The sequence below is a fragment of the Rattus rattus genome, chromosome 8 (genome assembly GCF_011064425.1).
Source record: "Rattus rattus isolate New Zealand chromosome 8, Rrattus_CSIRO_v1, whole genome shotgun sequence".
NCBI classification, from domain to species: domain Eukaryota; kingdom Metazoa; phylum Chordata; class Mammalia; order Rodentia; family Muridae; genus Rattus; species Rattus rattus.
In genome coordinates, this window is record NC_046161.1 from 97,328,187 (window position 1) to 97,349,225 (window position 21,039).

Genomic DNA, 21,039 nt, shown 5'->3' on the forward strand with positions numbered 1-21,039 from the left:
CCTGAAGTTCAAAAGAGCTGATTTCATAGCTTCAGTCACCCAACTGATTTGAAGTCAACCAAGTAGGCCGAGAGTAGCAGCTATGGTGTCCCTCTCACTAGAAAGGAACTTTTTTCTATAGCCAGATCTCATTTAAATGTTCCGATCTCTGTTGCTGTGGGATAGGAGACCCTTATTTTTCCCTCTGGTCTATTTTGCTTGACTGATTTTGACACTTTAATTTTTCTCTGGTTTTTCTGAGGGACGCTTTCCTAATGGAAGAAACATTGATCTTGGTTTCTACCCTCCCTGGTGAGGTATTGACAGTCTTTTTTTTTTTTTTAATAGACCATCACCCCACAACCCAGTAGGGAGGTGAGAACGGAGGATAGTTTCTATTGATTATCTCCCCTGTGGTTCTTGGCACGATGTTCATGCCTTTTAAAAAGCAAAATCGGTGACTACAGAGGACAGAGCAGGGACAGGACAGTAGTGCGGATCTGAATTTAAAATAGACTAGCGATCAAAGAGAAAATGGGAAAAACAATATTGTTTCCTCGTTATCTCCGCCTGAAGCTGTTTTTTTTTTTCATCATAAAGAAAACACTCTAATTACACTTTGATTACTCTTTTTTTTCTCTCAAGGGCCCTTGTCATCTGGTATCAGCAAGCAGCTTCTCGAATCATCAACTGACACTCACTGGATTTTTAATGGTGGGGAGAGGGCTTGATGTGAGTAAAGTTTCCTGTCAGTTTACAGTTGTCCCATTGCTGGGAACTTGGAAACACTTTGCTTTATAAGACGAAGAGTTTGAAGGACCATACGATGGTAGGTTTAGTCTCTCCTTGGAGGATTCCAAAAGAGCTGTTTTGAAATTTAAGTTGTCACTTGGGAGTTTACAAATCCTCACTGGACTGAACCCATAGAGGTTAGACCCCTGTCTTGCTTGTCTAGGCACTGAGGTATATTAAGAGGGAGCCCCGTGCATAACAGAGACCAGCAAGCAGTTTGCTGATAAAACACAATTTTAACGAATTAAATTCTACTTAGGGACAACTGGAATCACAGCTCCAGAGGCACTCATTAAGAGCACTGACTTTTAAGTTTGAATTGTGGTTCTGTCACTCACTAGCCGTGTGACTTTGGACAATTTGCTTACCCTCTTCATCCTCCTCTCCATTTTGTCCCTGTGAAATGGACTAATAAGCCCACTTAATACCCCAACTGTGGATTAAATGAATTAATGCTAATACGTAGGCTAGTAGTCAGGAGTCTGATCAATACTGGTATTGTGGTTTGGCCTTCCCAAAAGAGAGGCTATGCAATTTGCTTTCATAAAGACCCAGGAAGCTTCCTTTATGACATTCTGATTCAGATTTCTGCCACACAGAGAAAAGGTTTCAAGCAAATACCCTTAGATTAAAACCCAGTTCTCCAAAACACCAATGGTTTATACTCTTAAGATCAAGAAACAATAAATGGGACCTCATAAAACTGCAAAGCTTTTGTAAAGCAAAAGACCCTGTCATCAGGACAAAATGGCAACCAACAGATTGGGAAAAGATCTTTACCAATCCCACATCCGATAGAGAGCTAATATCCAAAATATACAAAGAACTCAAGAAGTTAGACTCCAGAGAATCAAATAACCCTATTTAAAAAATGGGGTACAGAGCTAAACAAAACATTCTCAGCTGAGGATTGTCGAATGGTCAAAAAGCACCTAAAGAAATGTTCAACATCCTTAGTCATCAGGGAAATGCAAATCAAAATAACCCTGAGATTCTACCTCATACCAGTCAGAATGGCTAAAATAAAAAACTCAGGTGACAGGAGATGCTGGCTAGGATGTGGAGAAAGAGGAACACTCCTCTATTGTTGGTGGGATTGCAAATTGGTACAACCACTCTGGAAATCAGTCTGGAGGTTCCTCAGAAAATTGGACATTACACTACCTGAGGACCCAGCCATACCTCTCTTGGGCATATGCCCAAAAGATGCTCCAACATACAACAAAGACACATGCTCCACTATGTTCATAGCAGTCTTATTTATAATAGCCAAAAGCTGGAAAGAACTCAGATGCCCTTCAACAGAGGAATGGATTCAAAAGATGTGGTACATCTACACAATGGAGTACTACACAGCTATCAAAAACAATGTCTTCATGAAATGCATAGGCAAATGGAAAGAACTAGAAAATATCATCCTGAGTAAGGTTACTCAATCACGGAAAAACACACTTGGTATGCACTCATCGATAAGTGGATATTAGCCAAAAAGCTCAAATTACCCAAGATGTAATCTACAGACCACAGGAAGCTCAAGAAGAATGACCAAAATGCAGATGCTCCCTTTCCTTCCTGAAAGGGGAAAAATATTCATAGGCGGGGATATGGAAGCAAAGTTTAGAGCAGCGACTCAAGCAATGGCCATTCAGAACCTGACCCACATGTGGCCCATATATATACAGCCACCAAAACTAGATGAGATTGATGAAGCTAAAAATTGCATGTGGAAAGGGACTGGATATAGATCTCTCCTGAGAGACATATCCAGAGCATGTCCAAGACAGAGGTCAATGCTAGCAGCAAACCACCAAACTGAGAATAGGACCCCCTTTGGGGGAATTAGAGGAAGGATTGAAAGAGTTGAAGGAGCTTGCAACCCCATAAGAACAACAATGCCAACCAACCAGAGCTTCCAGGGACTAAACCACTACCGAAAGACTATACGTGGACTGACCCAGGGCTCCAACTGCATATGTAGCAGAGAATAGCCTTGTTGGGACACCATTGGAAGGGAAAGCCCTTGGTCTTGCCAAGGTTGAACCCCCAGTGCAGGGGAATATGGAGGAGGGCAATAAGGGGGATGTAGAGGAGGAATACCCGTATGGAGGAGGGGGAAGGGAGAGAATGGGGCCTTATGGACAGGAAACCGGGAAGGGGAATAACCTTTGAAATGCAAGTAAAGAAATAAATAATAAAAAAATTAAAAAAAAAAAAAAAAAAAACAGTTCTCGATACAACCTGTGGACCTGGATACCCAGGCTCTCCTTGGTAGCCCAGCTCACCAGTCTCTCCGGGCACACCCTGCAGAAATGAAAACAAACAAACAAACAAACAAACAAACAAAGAACCTGTAGTGAGCTCCCAGACCCAGTAGAGGTTCCTGCCCTGACTTCCCTCAGTGTTGGACTGTGTTATGTGAAACCGTAAGCCAAAGTAAAGCTTTTCCTCCCTGTGTTAATTTGGTTGTGGCATTTATCATAGCAATAGACACTCTAAGACATCTCTCTAGTGTCAAGGACCTTTATCCTTCACAGGAAAACAGAACGGTGGTCACGTGTGGCAGTCATTTGATGTGGTCCTGCTCTGATGGCCAAGCTGTTCTTGAATTCCTGGATGGGTGACCCTTACACCTCACACTGCCCCCTGCTGTCTTATTCTCCTTTCTACATGTTATACTGTAACATTATGTGCATTGGTTTGCATATGAATAGAATTATGTGCATTTCCATGTGTTATACTTTGTGTGCAGATGCACAGGACTCACATACTAGGGAGAATACCCAGGGTTTTTCTTTCTGAGACTATGTGACCTCACTCAATAGTATACATTCTAAGTCCCCCACCCCATTTTTCTACAAATTTTGTGATTTTATTTTTCTTTAGAGCTGAACTGCATTCTGTTTATGCGCCAATTTTTTTAATCAATTCATCTACGGTGGAGGAACTATTGATTGGAAACTTGAATAGGAGCACAAGCAAGCCATTTTAAGGGCTCATCATGATTATAATCTATGAAGAGGGGACATGTCCAATTTCACCCTATAGCTCGCACAAGTTCACTCCTGCTCCAGGATGAAAGGGCTCTACTACAAAATCTGTCTCCATGGAACAGTACAGAAGCCAAAAGGGTGAAAGCTTGGGTTTTGGTAACGAGATGGAGGAATGAGGAGGAATGAGTAAAAGAAAAGTAATCCTCGAATGACCTACTATACTGGGGGCCTATCGCTTCTATTAGGGAGCTGTGTAGTTAACAGGCTCAGAGAACATAGAGCAAATAGGAAAATGGGAGATTCTATCACAGAAAATGAAATTAGAAAGCTGTGGATGCTCAGTTAATTTAGCCAAGAGTGAACAAAATAAATGCATGACCAGGATGTGGCAGGGAGCAGAAGGATAGACCCAGCTGGTAGATGGGTAAGAAAGCAAAATCTTCATCTCTACTGTAAGGAGTCAATAGCACACTGAACACTGAACTAAGCTGGTCGCCCACCTCTAAAATACGTGAGCAGAACACTGCAGAGCTGAGTTCCAGAGGAGCCTACCGGAATTAAGCTGAATTTATACAGAATCTTCAAAGAGCATCCTAGTTGTTGATGAAGACATTAGATTTGAATCAGTCAGCTGTGGCATCTCCGGCAATTTCCTTCCCTTTACCAAGCTGGCCTGCTGGGCCGGAGACGTAAGGCAAAGCTATACCCAGGCGCTGTTTTATTTTTCATTTTGAAACAGTGTCACACTATGTTGCCCAGGCTGGCCTTGAACTCACTCTGTAAAAGCTCAGATAAGCTTTAAAGTTATCATCCTTGCCAGGATGAGAAGACTGTAACATTCCTTACATTGGCAAACTAACGTGCACTGTTTGAACTCTTAGAGAAGCCCATGCTCCCATTTCAGACCTCAGCATGTTTGTCTGAAGGTGTCCTCTAAGGCCCCCTTGTCTGAGGATGGGCTGTGCACTCCCAACTCTGTGAGGAGGGAAGAGAAGAGCAACACACCCCAAGAGTAAAACATTGTATCTTAGAGAGGTTACCATTGTTTATCCCATGATACAAAACTGTCTGCAGGAGAGAACTGGGGAGTCCAAGGCTCAGCGATGGGAAGCTCATCCATGAAGAGGGAAGCTTGTTGAGGAACCCTAGGTTACCTCCTCAGCTTCCCCTGTCAGTGTCTGCCGGATGCTGTGAAGGCTAGACATGACAACATCATCCCTATATGCTGCTATTTGTTCAGTGGACACCTCTCCTGAGGGGACACTCAGCTCTACCTGGAGATCTAGCGGGGTCCTGAAAGGGGCTTCCCCAGTTGATTTCTATCGGCTGTTCTGAGCACCCAATCTGATGATGGTCTGCCATCTGTGCGTCTTCTGCTGTTTATTCTTTGCTTTGCCCTGCTATGTACTTAGAAGGTGTTCATTTCAAACCACAAGCATGACTATTGTAGACCATTCTCCTGACTACGTGGAACAGGATTATGGGAAGATTTCCATAAGATATAGACAAGCGTGTGGTGCACCATCTGGGAGCCAGATAGCAGCTTAGTAAAACAAGATTCCTCCCGGGATCGTCCCCAGCCCACTCTGAAAGCAGACCGGCTTCCTCTGGAGACGCCATGGACTCAGCCTTTTTGCCTTCATCTCCACAGCGTGCACTTCCCCAAGCACAAATAGGAAGCCCTGGCCTTCAATCAGAAATGTCATTTTATTTTATTTATTTTAAATTGAAATGAAATATAGTGGGGCATGGGAGTATTCTGAACATTCCTTTCTTCCACAGTTAACTTCCCATCCATCCCCCATGCCCTCTTGACAGCCAGTCAGCACTCCCCCTTGACCTTTCATAGTGAGAACTATGAAGGTAGCCTTACTCATGGAACGAAGAGAACTCTCCAGAAATACTGACCTTCAACCCTGGCAAGCCACGTCTTCCAAGTGACCCCTAAGAGCACAAAAAAGGAAAGATCTCAGAAAACAAGTCAAGCCTGCGGCACCAAGCCCCCTCCTTATGGAAGGCCAGCTCCCTCTTCAGCAAAAGGGAAGTAGTGTTACACTTACCCAAGGTCCCACACTGCCAGTTTCCCCCAGAAGTCCGTGAAAACCAGAACTTCCCTGGAATAAAAGAAAGATCTGTTTAAATACCACACATTCCTGGTTTTATTCCCTAGGTTTGAGCTGTCCAATGCCAAAGCTGCTGGCAGTATGTGATGATTCAACTTATCTAAAATTAAATGAAATGAATGGTCAGCCTGGCTACATCCCAAGGGTTCAACAAGCGGGTAGGGCTGGTGGCTGTCATATTGGGATGTGCAGAGATAGAATGTCTATTAGCACTGCTCGAGCACCAGTCTCCAGCTCAGTGGGTTAAGTGAGTACTGTGTGAGGATGAGAAACTGAGTTTGGACCCCCAGAGCCCCCATAAAGGCAGAGCACAAGAGGTGTGTGCCTGTAATCCCAGCACTGGTGGGTAAAGGAGCTCACTGGCTGGATGGCTTAGCCGAAACTGTGAATAGTAAGAGACCATCTCAAAAAATCAGGTAGCAAGAACAATTGAGGAAGACACCCAACTCGGACTTCCGACCTACACACACACACACACACACACACACACACACACACACACACACTCTCTCACACACGCATGCATGAGCATGCACATGTGTACATACAGACATATGCGCAGTTATGAGCATGCACACATGTACACACACATGCACATACTCAGTAGCATGCATACAGACACAAATACACACTCATGCACACATGCACATACTCTCACATATACACACATGCACGCATGCATAAAGAAGTAAATGGCATCAATTTTCATGTTTCTAAATAGCAATAGATTATTGTTCCCTGCTGAGTGTCCCTTTGGTAATAGCACAAAGCTCATCAGGATGTGACAGCAGTCAAATATGTTCTTCAACAAGCCATGCCTAGTGTCTAAACATACTGGCATTTTCCTCCACACAGGTGCCACGCAGGGTCCTGAGTGGCAGGTAGAGGAGAAGGTAGGAAGTTGTGTCTCTCTGAGCATGGAGGGACCAACACAAAGTGTATATATAGGTGGTGACAGGAAGAAAGATATCACAGCCACCATGAGAAGGCACTCTGCAGTCACCTCTGTGGAGTCAGAAGCTGGGAAGTGGGCAGAAATTCAGAGAAATGGAAGCCATAGAATGCCCTGAAGTGGAAACTTTTAGTTGTTTGGAAAGTTAGTTATGGCAAATGATGTTTTGCTGGGGCACACAGGTGAAAGGAGGTCTTGCTAAAGCAAACACATGAAAGACTGTTTTCCTGAGGCAGACATGGGTGAAAGGATGTTTTGATATAGCAAGCACGTGAAAGGACTCTTGATGAAGGAAAACAATATGACCCCACAGACAGTCGGAGATGAGCACTAAGCATTGGTTCGGTTTGCTCCGCCTCCTTACTCTCACTAAGGACACACATGTACTGATCTGCCTTACATAGCGTTGTTGAGCCCAACTTGTGATAATGCCGCCATTGAGAGAAATTCGCCCAGGAACTGCTCCTGAGGTTCCTGCAGCAGCTTGCAGCTTCAGTGGCTTCGCCCTAGGCCATTTGGAGAGCCTGGTGGTTTCTTCAGGATCGCTGGTTCGTGCCTGGTGTCCGCCTGCCCAGAGAACTGCTCTGCAGCTGCTCAGTCCTATTTGGCGTTTGCTATGGGACTGAACTGCTGAGAAAGAGGATCAAGCTCGCCCCCAAAGAACTATTGCTGAACAGGTCCACTTTCCCCACATCCTAATAACTTTTCTCTTCTACTACCTCTGCTGGGTGGTGGGCTAGAGGAGAGGTTGAACCCTCACTAAAAGTAGGTTGCAAAAGCCATATGCTTACAATCCCCAGCCAGAACACCATGGATAATCACTCAGTGAAGTCGCCTGCTACTTCAGAGGGAAGAAGGAGGAAAGCAAGTGTAACACTGAAGCAAAAACCGCATCTTGTTACTGTTACTTAGGAAGGAGTAAATTCTCAAACAATTTAGCCCACAATGCTAGTGGATTGAAAGTCAAACGTGGTACAAACATTTATCAAAATACAATGCAATGATTTTAAAATACTTATCTAAACACCAAGAAAGTGTGAAAAATCCAAGACCGAGCTGCACAGGACAGGCAGGATATGTATTAGTAGAACCCCTATTGATGGTTTTGTTTAGATTATGCGGTGGGTTCAAGAAAGCTTGTATCTATGATAATATTCTCTCTCTCTCTCTCTCTCTCTCTCTCTCTCTCTCTCTCTCTCTCTCTCCCCTCTCCCCGCCCTCCCTCTCCCTCTCTCTCTCTCTCGGATTCTACTGTAGCTCAAGCTGACTTTAAACTCACTATGTAGCTAAGGGGGGCCTTGAACTCTACATCTTCCTGCCAACCACATATTGGATTGCTGGCATGTGCTGTCACACCTGGGTTTTGTTTTTATCTTTGGAGACAAAGACTTATGCAAGCCCAGACTAACAGGGATCTCACAATCCCCCTGCCTCAGTCTCCCATGTGTTAAGATTACAGGTGTGAGCCACCATACCCAGATCATTATATCTCCTCAAGATAATGTTGTTATTATTAATATGAGGTGGCTTTGCACTCACGACCTCGCTGCAAATATGCTTACCCACACAAGATCAAGCCAGCAAAACCAGTCAACATTCCACTGGCTAGTCTCAGTGAGTTTCAAAAAAATAAAAAATGAAAAGTGGGAAGGGAACATGATGGGAAGGTTTTGGAGAGTTGGGAGTGGACATGGTCAAGTCAAGATACAATACATACAAGTATGAAACAGTCAAAGGGGTTTTGTTGTTGTTTTTTATTTGTTTGTTTTGTTTTATAAAATAGAAAGCAGTATGTAGTGTGGTGCTGCTCTTTTAAAGTATGCTTAATTGTATGAAAGAATAATTTTATCCCAAATAAGGAAAAATGACTATCCCTCAGTTTTGAAAGGAAAAAAAATATTATACTAGATGTCAGAACACAGTCGGAGAATGGAGCTGTGTGAGGAGAATTCTGAATGTTGTGAGATAGCTCTAAGAAAGTGAGGCGATTCCTGTGACCTCTGCTACTCTAAACACCGATTTGTTCTTGGAATACATTTTTGCCATCCCTCCAGGTATAGTAAATAGAGGTGGGTTTGCTTCAGAATACCAATTATGTTACCACTGTTACTCGGACACTCTTTCCAGGCAAGACCTGCCCTTGTGGACATATACAGCTTGAACTTGTGAACTTTGCTCATATGACTCCGCTTAACTCTCAGAGTATAAATTGTCTGATGCTCTAAATAAAGATGGTATTGCCTGAGACTTTTGTCTACCTCATTTTTAGGCTCCACTCTCCCAGGCCCCACCGCCTTTATAGTGGTGACAATCAGGGACTGAGGACACTTGTGAGCCAAGCATGAGGACCTGAAGTCAGGAGTCCAGAACCCACATAAAGGCAGAAGCTCAGTGTGTGGAGACAGAGACAAATGGATCTCCAGAGATCACTCCAGTCAGCTTAGCTAAGTCCGTGAGCTCTAGGGCCACAGAAGAGATCCTGTCCCAAAACCTAAGGTGGACTGCTGGCAAAATGGCTCAGCAGCTAAGGGCACTGACAACCTGAGTTCAGTTCCCAGAATACACATGGTGAATGGAAAGAACCAACTCCCACAAGGTGTACACGGATTTCCACATGTGTACCATGGCACATGCATGTGCTCTTTCTCTGTCTCTCTATCTCTATCTCTTTGTCTCTTTGTCTCTCTGTCTCTGTCTCTCTATCTTTCTCTGTCTCTCTCTGTCTCTGTTTCTGTCTCTGTCTCTCTCTGTCTCTCTGTCTCTCTGTCTCTCTCTATCTGTCTCTCTGTCTCTCTGTCTCTCTCTCTCTCTCTCTCTCTCACACACACACACACGCATACACACATGAACGCATGCCATATGCTACACACAAAAACCTTTTTAACAAGCCCCTGGGATCTTCCTGACTTCCTCTGGGGTGTAATTGCTATCATATATCAGAAAAGTGGATATAGATGTGGGAGAAGGCTATAGATGAAGCCTCTCATAATAGATCTGTATATAATAAAGATCCTTTCCTAGAAAATTTATTGTCTTCTCGCCTCCACAACAGACAGCATTTTGCCGCCAGCAATCGTGAAGTAATTACTGGGACAGATGCTGGAGCCACTGGGTAAAAGACTGCTGGAAAACAGAAAACCTACAGTCCTGAAGAAGTGTCATTCCTCAGATTACTTATTCATTAGAAAGAAGAGAAAATATAGTCATAGTAAAGAGAGCTGCTGAGCAAGGTTCAGTAAAGGGGTCAAATCTAATATCCCCGAAAACAAGCCAAACTCCCAAACAGAATTACTAAATCATCTGTTTAAAAAAAAAAGGGATTAGCCCATTTCTACCTATGGAGAAAGAATCAGGCAAGTGCTATGGAATGGGGGGGATGATCAGCAAAAGAATTGGTCAGAAATGTCAATGTCATATAAACAAACAAACAATGGAGGACCTGCTCTAAGAAAAACTAAAGAGGCAAGATGTTCTGACGACGGCAACAACCAAGGGTCATACAGAACATTTCAGGAGTGACAGAGTGGCCGTTCTAATATCGCCTTCGTGTCTGTCTTGCACCAGTGAACACATCTTATTGGCAAGCTGATATTGCAGAATTCAGGGGTCAGTGCTATACCACTACCGATGGCCATTCTCCCCAGCGGTCTGCACAGGACCTGCCGGCACTATGAAAGCCTGCCATCAGTGTGCTCTCCCTAAAATGGACATGTTGAAATGTAATGCCCGGTGTGCAGGGATCAGGCGTACAGCCTCTGCGAAGCGATCTGGGTCATGAGGAGGGCATTGGTGTGATGTGCCCCAGCCATCTCTCTATGAGGTGACAGCCAGGAAGGCAATGCATGAAGCCAGAACTGAGCCCTCGTCACACACCAAGTCTTCCAAGACTTCGGAGCTGTGAAAACTAACTGTTGGGTCATACAACCTGTCAACTGTATTCTGTTACAGTAGCCCAGACTAAGACATGGGAAAAGCAGGAAACTGTGAGCATGGACTGGGTGTTAGAGACTAATATTATTTATATGCAGCACAAGCAACAGAAACGACTCAGCAGGTTGTGCGTGTGTATTTGTGCAGACACATACGTGTACATGTATTGTAACAACTAAAGACCCGTGAGAGTGGGAGGAAGGTGGGAGAGTTGTGAGGGAGGATAACTGGGAGAGGCTGGAGGGAAGGAAGGGATGGAGAAAGTGATGTAATTCTATTTCAACTTTTCAAAATTTTTTAAAAGCAATATTATATAAATAAATATAAATATAAAATTTATATAAATAAATGCTATGTTTCTTTAGTGTGATATAGAGTGGTTTTCTTTTTTCTTAAACTATGCCTGTTGGGTATGTCTGGTAATGCATTATAATGCCCTTAATTAATCTTCAGATGGCTCAAGAATACACATGCTCACACACATGCTCACACACATGCTCACACATATGCTCACACGCATGCTCACACGCATGCTCACACACATGCTCACGCAAGAGTACACACTCACACACATGGATAGAAAGCAGATATGGTGATGGTCACACTTCGTTCCTACAACTATATTTTTTTTCCTGTAGATCTAGAATTTTTCCAAACAAAAGGCGCTGTGAATTCTTCACGGGCCATGTCAGGAACTCAGAATGCAAAGGGAAAGGAAGCAACACATACATTCTGCATTGTAGAAAGGGTTTTTTCTCCCCATACAAATTTGGTCTCAGGTTGAATGCGCTCCTGTAAACCTGGGTTTTTTCCACTTACTACTGTTGCAGGGATGTTTTCCATGTGGAGAAACAGTGAGTCTGGCTGATGACCTTGCTTACTGGTAGAGTACTTGCCTGACATCAAGAGGTCCCAGTTTTAATTCCCAGCAGAAAGAAAAGGGTGTGGGGGAGAGGAAAGAAGGGAAGAAGGAGGGGGATGGAAAATGTGTAGAAAATCAAACATGGCGGCTCGTGCCTGTAATTCCAGAACTTAGAAGGCCAGGGCAAGAAGGGTAGGTGATGAGTTGGAGGCTAGCCTGGGCTACATAGTAAAACTGTATCAAAGCACCAACAGAAATAAATGGTTCTCCTTGATATGTTTCACTGCCCCACACTACTGCACCATGGGACAGTAAGCGCGTCTAAGAGCCATCTTTGATTATTGGACGCTGACCCCTTTGGCCTTACTGTTTTTGAGATGAGATCTTATACACACAGCCTGTGTGGCCTAGAACTCACCATGGAGCCGAGGATGGGCTTCAGCTTCCAGTCCTCCTGCCTATTGCCTCCAAAGGGCTGGGCTTACAGACGTGTACACCATGCCCAGTTTGTACTGGGGTTGTGCACTGCTAGCCAGGCACTCTACCAGCTGAGCCACATCCCCAGTCTAATTTTCAATTATTTCTAAAATATCTGCAATGATAATAATTGGAGCTAAGACTTTCTATTGTCCCATGATCAGCTTTAAGGAAGATACTCAGTGTCAACCCCCTGGCCCCCACATGCATGGAAATTTCTGTCTCTCTGTCTCTCTCTGTCTCTGTGAATGCATGTGTGTCTGCCTTTCTGTCTCTCTCCCTCTCTTCCTCTACCCCCTCCCTCTCCCTCTCTCTCCCTCTTTCCCCCTCCCCCTCCTTCCTCCCCCTCCTCCCTCCCTCTCCCTCTCTCTCTCCCTCTCCCCCCCTCTCTGAGATTGCTTTTACACTCCTGACCTGCACAATCGGTTCTCCACTCTTTCCCACACTAGGTATGTAATACAATTTCTCTGCTTTGTTGAAAACACTATTTCATGGAGGAATTTTCCAGACTTAACTGTGACACTGATCCCAAGGCCTCTCAGAAATAATAGCAAGGAAAGACTGCCCCCTAGAGGCCTGCCTTCTAATCGCAGGCAGACTCTAATCTCAGCAAGCACGGTTTATGTAAAGGAGTAATTTACTATCATCTAAGTCTATTCAAAGGATAGTCATTAGCACCCTTCTTTGAGCCCAGCACAGGAGGAGAAACCACAAGAAACACAAAATTCAATCAGACTTGGCATAATCTGACACAGTTACAATTTCTGTTCCACACACAAGAACGGAGTCAAGGTTAACAGGTTAAAGTCAAGGCTGGAGACCTTCGGAAGCTGTGGCCCTGAGGCTCTCACTACAGCTGTGGTACAGTGGTGGCTGCCACACTGAACAGTGTGTTCGGAAGCCTGGATTCCTTCCTAGTAGCCATGAGCACTCTATGGCTATTCTAAGTTCATGACATTTCTTACTATAACAACCAATGACTCAACAGAAACCAGATAGTTAATCTACCCATCTTCCAGATGAGGATCCTGAGGCCTAGGAGTTAAGGGCTGATTGCTCTATGTGTGCTTAGCTCAATCCCGGGGAGCAGCCATTCACAGGGCTCTCTGATCTCAAGTCACCGAGGGACACAACTCATTGCTATTCGTACAATCCAGCCATAACTAATGACAGGGTGAAACAGGTTTCCCACCCAGCGACATAAAAATGACCTCATCCCAAGCTGAATTCCTCTCAGGACCTGGACACACATAACATGGATTCTAGCCAGAATCTAAGGAGGAGAACCGAGCCCCTGTGGTTTTGTCAAAGGATCCAAAACAGGAATTCGAAGTAAATCAAGGTTCCCCTCTAGTTACAGATATTTGCTCTGCAGACCTCGTGACAGCCATTGGGAAGGAGGAGATATGAGGACTGGGACTGGCACTTTCTCGGGCACCTTTCAGAATCATGCATGCCCGAGACATAAAAATCTAAAACTGGCTTCTAAGACATTAGCATCTGTCAAACTGACAGCTCTCTTCTCCCTCTCTGATGTCTTCCACTGTGATGGCTCCAGTCTTCAGAACCAGACAGACATCTCATCTTTACAACTGCCTACCACCCAGTTTGCACCAGTCAGTTCGGGCTAGGAGGGAAAGCAAGCCAGCTGCATAGTGACTTTTAAATCAACACAGAGTCTCAGGAGCGGGGAAACTCTTGACAGAGAAGAGTCTAGACCTCCCTGAGTTGAGGCTTTCATTTTAGGAAAGAACCTAAAGACTGAAGAGGCTTAAGGTCGCTTTTAAAACATTACTAGCAGGCAGTGGGGGAGGGGACACTTCTGTAGGGAAAAGAGATGGTGAAGGCAAGAACTCAAGGATTAGGAAGTAAGGGGAGGTTGGCAGTCAGGACTCCTGTCTCCATGGAAGATGGGAGACCTGTGGCTTTGCCCATTTCTTATGGGATTCAGCCAAAATGTCCAAGCGTTCTGAAAGAGCATGTAGTCATTCCTGCATGAAACTACAACCATCTTACCTGATGTCCACGCCTTCCCTTTTCTCCCTTGGGGCCTTGAATGAAATTATCGATTCCAGGATCCCCCTGAGAAAACAAAAGTGACCTTCCTCAAATGGACAGTAAAAAGAAAAAAAAAAAGGAAAAAGGAAAAGGGAAAAGGGAAAAGTACCAAAGGAAGAACAGTTTTGAGGGAAAGGAAGACTGGTTGGAGAGCGGGCTTAGAGGCGGAATAACCGAGTAGCATGTGCAAGGTTCTAGGTTCTATCTGGAGCACCAGATGAGAAGGGAGGAGGGGGCAGGGCAGGGAGGAGGGGGATCAAGGAGGACCCTTACCGTTGTCCAGACCTTTTTACTCAATAATCCCAGAGGCCCAACCCAATTAAAATCCCAACTCTTTCCAGACCCAGATCTTCTGTGAGAAAAGACCCTCTAGCTCGCTTCAATGCAGTAAAGACAGACTGGACAGGTGCCTCGTTCACCAGATCATTCTTAGCCTCTGCACGGCGCTTATGACGGAGGAATTAAAGCAGAAGAAAACCCACAGCCATCACTCACAGGATCTCCCCTCAGCCCAGGCTCTCCACGAGATCCATCTGGTCCAGGCAGACCTGTCAAGCCCTTAAATTACAAAGAAAAAAATGAAAAATGAATCACATCATAAAATCACTTGATGCCTAAAAGGAAATTATAAAAGGGGGTGAGGGACCAGGTTTTAAGGGCAGTCCTTGAAGCTTAAAATATTTAAAGTAAAAATGGTATGGTTGAAAGGTAGACATTAAGTTATTGTTTCTGCAAATCCTCCCTCTGCCAGGCCCTGCGGGAATATCAGCACACTTGACTCTCACATGTCAGGAACTAATTCTTCTGCACACAGTAGGAACTTAGGAACTAATTCTTCTGCACACAGTAGGACCCAGGCCTCCCCAAGGTCTCAGCCCTTGGTCTTTTAACCTCTCCCTGATGCCCTATAAAGAATCGCATGGGGGTGGGGGGTAGGAACAGGTCAAATGGCAGGGAGAGGGGGACAACTTTCTCTACCATGCATTTTGGTAGGGTCAGCAGAGTCCACAGGTAGAGAGAAGAGGCATGATTGTTACATACCACAGTAGGGGTAAGGCATGATCTTATAGGGGCACTTTATAGGTTAAATAAGAAATTTAAATGTTCAATAAAGAGTTGGATGTGGGGAGGGAGGCTAAAGGGCCTGGTTGGAGACTATGTCATCAGTGACGGGGACCCATGATAAGCTTATGAGCCACAGAATGACCTGCTCACAGTGCAAAGCACAAGGGTTAAGTCCTACATTCATGCAACTCAGTTCACAATCCACACTTCAGGTCCCCAGCTTTCAAAGGATCATCTAACATGACTGCCTTTTACACCCAGTCTCAAACAAAACCACTAGATGATTCTTTCCCACCACATAAACTGCTGGTGTCTGATTATGCAGGAGAAAGATGACAGAGAAAAACACCCTCATATTTTACCCGACTGCCTCTGCTTCCTTTCTCTCCAGATGACCCTGCGGCCCCGCGATCGCCCTAGGAAAAGAAAAAAATAGACAAGGCATCTTTATGATATCAGTCACTCTGGAAGCTTTCTCCGTGTTGCTAGCCAAGAGTGGGAGGTGCATTAGCACCTCTGACAAGAGGGCAGGCACATCAGGGGCTCTGAGTAACTCTCACACCAAAAACAATCTCAATTACCAGATTAGGTACGTTAGTAAAAGCGAGTGAAGTTGGAAATAGTAAATTAGAAACCAAAGCTGGAAAACATAAACATCGTTTTCTTCATGGTCTTAGGCAACCCCTGAGAAAAGCTGTCCAGCCCCTAAAGGGATTGCAACCAAGAAACAGGAAACAGGAAACAGGAAACAGATGCTGTGCTTTGAGTTTCACATGGCTCTCCTCTCGAAGTCTAAGTCTAAGTGCTGCGTCTTATCCCAGTGTGCTGGTGCTGGGAGACGCTGTGGACCTTTAAGGGGCGGGGCCTGGTAGGAGGTCCTCAGGCCAGTAGATTGAGCCCTGGAAGGGAACCCTGGGACCCCAGTCCTTTCTTCTTTTTCTCCTTCTTCCCAACCATGAAGTGAGCAGATCTCTCCACCACACGCTCCCCACCATTGTCTTCTGTGACTCCCCTATCGAGGGCTGAAGAGAAATGGGTCTAGCCAACCATGAACTTAAATTTTAAAATCATGAATGGAAGAAAATAAGCCTTTTCTCTCTATATGCAAATCACCTTGGGTGTTTCATTATTCCATGGGAAGCTGACGAATACAACACGAAAGCTAAAAAATTCAACAGCGTAATTTTCTACGGATTTTCTAAGATCCGTAGAAGGCATAAATAGACCCAAAGCTTCATAAGTCCCAAGCAGAATAAATAAAATGAAACCTACACCCGGAGACATCTCATTGAAACTGTCAAAACTAACAGCAATGGGGATTTTTTTTTTTTACTCAACCTGATATATATTTTTGAAATGCTACTGCTGAGAAATAATTATTTTGACAGCTTCTTAGCAGTAATAATGAAAAATCTCAGACAAAAGAAGACAAAAACTAAGAAGGCCCTTCTCAAAGTGCTGAGAAGGGACAACTCTCAAAACAGAACTGTTTACTGCTGAGCTATCGTTTCTGAAGTAGAAAACATAAAATAAGGAGATTACAGAGAAACAAAAGCCAAGGGGGTTTACAACTAGCAGGAAGTCCGCCAGTTGTTTCTTGTTTTGTTTGTTTCGATTTGTTTTTTAGGATAGCGCCTATTAAAAGGAAGGTATCCGTGATGCTAATAAATGTGGGAGTAAAGCTAAGAGAAGGAAGGCCAGCCGTATAAAACAGTATGAACAACAGAACTGGGGCTGGCAGGATGGCTCAGAGGTGAAGTCCTCTTCCACAGGGCCCAGGTTTGGGCCCCAGGACCCACGTGATCCTTTAACTCTAGTTACCGGGAATGCAACGCCTATTTCTGGCCTCCACGGGCACCTTCACACACCGGCATATGTTCAGGTATACACGCAAATACGAATCTTTTCTTTAATATCTAATTGCTGGAACTTAACAAAATATAAGATGGAAATGGGCTTCGGGGCCATAACAGGCAGCCTGGGAAGGGGCGGACTGTAAGGATCTTTGTATTGGGTGGATGACATCAGCCCAGTTAAACCCTACCAAGCTTGCACGTTAAAAAGCACCAGTCAGGAAACGCTGTCCTCACTGTAACAGCATTGGCGCCAGACAAAGATGAGAGCAGCTGAGAGAACTATTTGTGGTGGAGAAAGAGAAGTGAGGGGGGGGGGAGTAGGAGAGGAGGTAAGAATAAAGGATACTGGCAAATATATACAAAGATGCATAATTTTACATACTAACTTGATTTTTTTAAAGAAGATTTATTTATTTTATATATATATGAGTACACTGTCACTATCTTCAGACACACCAGAAGAGGGCATCAGATCTCATTACAGATGGTTGTGAGCCACCATGTGGTTGCTGGGAATTGAACTCAGGACCTCTGGAAGAGCAGTCAGGGCTCTTAACCACTGAGCCATCTCTCCAGCCCCCTAACGTGAAATTTTTTTAAATGAATACTGTGAACTTTGTGAACTAAAGGATTCTTTTCTCACTCCAAGCCTCAGGGAACACTGTGAAAGAGGGGGTGGGTAGAATATGAGAGGCAGAAGACAGTGAGGAGTGCTGTATAAAGCTGTCTTCCGGACCCAACAAGGCTGTTGTACCATGAACTCACAGTGGCAGCAGCTGCGTGCACAAGACTGTTCTCAAACATCCCATCATGCATTGGAGAGACCACACCCTCCCACGAGAAGCCATATGGTTAATGTTGTGAGGTGAGAATCCCAGTCCTTATTGTAGCCACTGGTAAGCTTCCCTTGCTTGAATGAATAACCCCTACCCATGCTTATGCAGCCAACCCTGTAAAAATAGTGGGCCACGAACAAAATGACATGAAAATAAGAAGGGGACTCGGGAAGAATCAGGGTTCAGTAGGGTGGGGGAGATAAGAGAAGCTAATAGGGGTGTATGATCAAAGTACATTTTGTGTGTGTGTGTGTGTGTGTGTGTGTGTGTGTGTGTGTGTGTCTGCCCGCATGTGCGCGTGCGCTCGCGCTCCTGTGTATATGAAAAGTTCTTCAGTCTGGTCTGCCAATAAAAATAATTAAAGTTTTCCATTTTTTAAATAATCACTCTTGTGAAGTTTTATAACTATTTTAAAAGTATTGACATGAAATGTTTCTCAGAAAGGAGAGGGAAAGTTTTAATGAATTGAAAATGGTTGGTGAAACGATCAGGAGCCAGACATGGTTAGTCTCAGCACTCACGAGGCAGAGGTAGGCGGAGCTCTGAGCTCATGGACAGTTTGGTCTACATAGCGAATTCCAGGACAGCCAGGACTACACAGCGAGACCCTGTCCTGATAGATTAGACAGACAGACAGACAGACAGACAGACAGACAGACAAAAGGCAAGATAGCTTAGCAGGTAAAGACACTTGTTGCCAATCCTGACTATCTGAATTCAATCCCCAGGAACCAAAAGATGAAAAGACAGACGAATTCCTACAACCTGACCTCTAGCATGTATGCAGTGGCACACACAGAAAATATAAACCAGTGTAGCGCCATTAGTTACCTGTTCTCCATCTAAGCCCTCAACACCTTCATCACCAGGGTTGCCCTGTGAAAAGGAAGGACAGAAGTTAGAAACAGGAAGTACCGGGCGGAAGTATGTTAATTTCCATCCTAGTGTTTTTCTTTCAGCTGACAGAAGAGGACAGAGTTACTGAAACAATGTTAACACCATGTCCCATTATTGAAAAGTAACAATTTGGTCTTCCAAAACAGGAAGACATGTTAAAAAAAAAAAAAGGTAGGGGGTGGTAAAAAGGGTAAGAAAGACTCTCGCAACTCTCGGCACTGCAGATGAGCAAGCCTTTTGCCAAACTGGATGAACTATTTCGAATGGATGTCACAATCTTATAGCTGGTCTGGGCCAAATCTGTAATCCCAGCTCTTAGGAATCTGAAGCAAGAGGATCAAGAGATCAGCGAGCCTGGGCTACATAGTGAGACCCTGTCTTAGAACACACACACACACACACACACACACACACACACACACACACACACACACATCATCATCATCATCATCATCATCATCATCATCATCATCATCATCATCATCATCTCTTAAAGAAAAACAATCAGAATTTTGTAAGTGAAATAAAAACTGTTTCGCACCTGGGAAAGAGTGGGCTCATCCCTGTTGTCCGCCCAAGTAAATCAAGCTTAAAGGAATCCTTTTTTAGACCCAAGTAAATTCAACCAGCACACAGTACCAAGCACATCAAGACCTTGAACTGGAATTGATGTGACACGGTTTGCCAGAGGCTACAGGAAGTGATAGAAGGTTTCTGAACCCCTGAGTAAGATCAGCCCCACAGTCCTTGTCTGTCATATCCTATTGGAAACGCTCCACCACAGTAATAGAGAGGAACGTAGAGGGTGTGCAGCGTGTATTTCTGGAGCAAATAAATGAACAAATACATACTTTGATTCTGAATCAGGATTCAAAGTTCTTCGTTGACTGTGAGGACCACACTGCATCACTCCTCCTCCACATGTTGCATCCTGACCCCACTCCCCACCACACTTGGACTCAGGGCCAACTCTTTTTAGAGCATCATGTGATTCAAATGGCAGTTCAGTTACTATACAGCTCTCCAGGCTTAAAAATAATATATGTCACAATCTTTGAGCTTAAATATCTCTCTTCCAAATATCACACATCACCCAAGCTCTGTTTCCCTGCCTTAGAATCAGGTATTTCACTCGAGCCAGAGAACAGGGGATGGACTCGGTACTGTGTTTCCCAATGGAGCTGCCACCCAGGGCAAGGAAAGGGAAGATGGTCCTACCTTCTCTCCTGAAAATCCTCTTGCTCCCTGAAATTATGAAGAAAAAAATAATTAAGACCCAAAAGAGTGAAGTTACCACGGAAAAAAAATTCAAAAACAAAAGACCTGCATGCTGCACTTACAACGGCCAAACTCACAATAGCCAAGCTAGGACGTCAACCTAGGTACCTATCAATGGAGGAACGGGCTTTGGTTTTTTGTTACGTGTTTTGGTTTGGTTTGGTTTTTCTGTGATATAGATACACAATGAAATGTTATTTAACCATTTTAAAAGAAAGAAGAAATATTCTATCACTTGGAACTGTAAGGCATTGTTAAGTAAAATAAGCTAGACACAAAAAGACTAGGGGTTGGGGATTTAGCTCAGTGGTAGAGCGCTTGCCTAGCAAGCACAAGGCCCTGGGTTCGGTCCCCAGCTCCGAAAAAAAAAAGACTAGTAGTACATTTATAGAAATTCTTAAAAATAAAAATAAAAAATCAACCCAAACATAGAATACTGATCACTGGAGGTAGGGAAGAGCAGAAAGCAGGGGGAGGGGCTCGGGCTCAACTGGCGGTCCCTATGTGCAGCTACTGAAATAAGACTTTATTCACAGATAAACTCCATGCATGGTAATCAAAACTAAGATAAAAAGAACTGAGGGCTGGGGATACAACTCAGTGGCAAAATGCTTGCTTAGTTCACGTGAGATCCTGTGAGGTGCAGTTCCAGACATGAGGGGGAGGGCTCCATGAGCTTTGTAAACCCTTGACTCATTTATAAAGTCAGGTCTCCTCACTTGAAGAAAATATACTGATTAGACCGAAATGAAGATCTCTCTCTATATGTCTGTCTCTGTCTGTCTCTGTCTCTGTGTGTGTGTGTGTGTGTGTGTGTGTGTCTGTCTCTCTGTCTGTCTCTCTGTCTCTCTCTCCCGCTCTGTCTCTCTCTCTGTCTGTCTCTGTCTCTCTCTGTCTCTCTCTCCCTCTCTGTCTCTCTCTGTCTCTGTCTGTCTCTGTCTCTC

The 21,039-nt window shown here is 44.3% G+C and overlaps 1 protein-coding gene across 1 annotated transcript in view; it reads right to left on the reverse strand.

Annotated features, from left to right (window-relative positions):
- Positions 1-21,039, reverse strand: part of LOC116906918 (collagen alpha-4(VI) chain-like) — a 95,331-nt gene that overhangs the window by 37,822 nt on the left and 36,470 nt on the right. Inside the window, exons 13-20 of the mRNA XM_032909842.1 lie at positions 20,036-20,062; positions 18,752-18,796; positions 15,591-15,644; positions 14,659-14,721; positions 14,122-14,187; positions 5,822-5,875; positions 5,670-5,705; positions 3,010-3,072 (exon numbers count right to left, since the gene is read on the reverse strand). Of these exons, the coding sequence (XP_032765733.1) occupies positions 3,010-3,072; positions 5,670-5,705; positions 5,822-5,875; positions 14,122-14,187; positions 14,659-14,721; positions 15,591-15,644; positions 18,752-18,796; positions 20,036-20,062 (408 nt within the window). The remainder of the gene's footprint in view (positions 1-3,009; positions 3,073-5,669; positions 5,706-5,821; positions 5,876-14,121; positions 14,188-14,658; positions 14,722-15,590; positions 15,645-18,751; positions 18,797-20,035; positions 20,063-21,039) is intronic.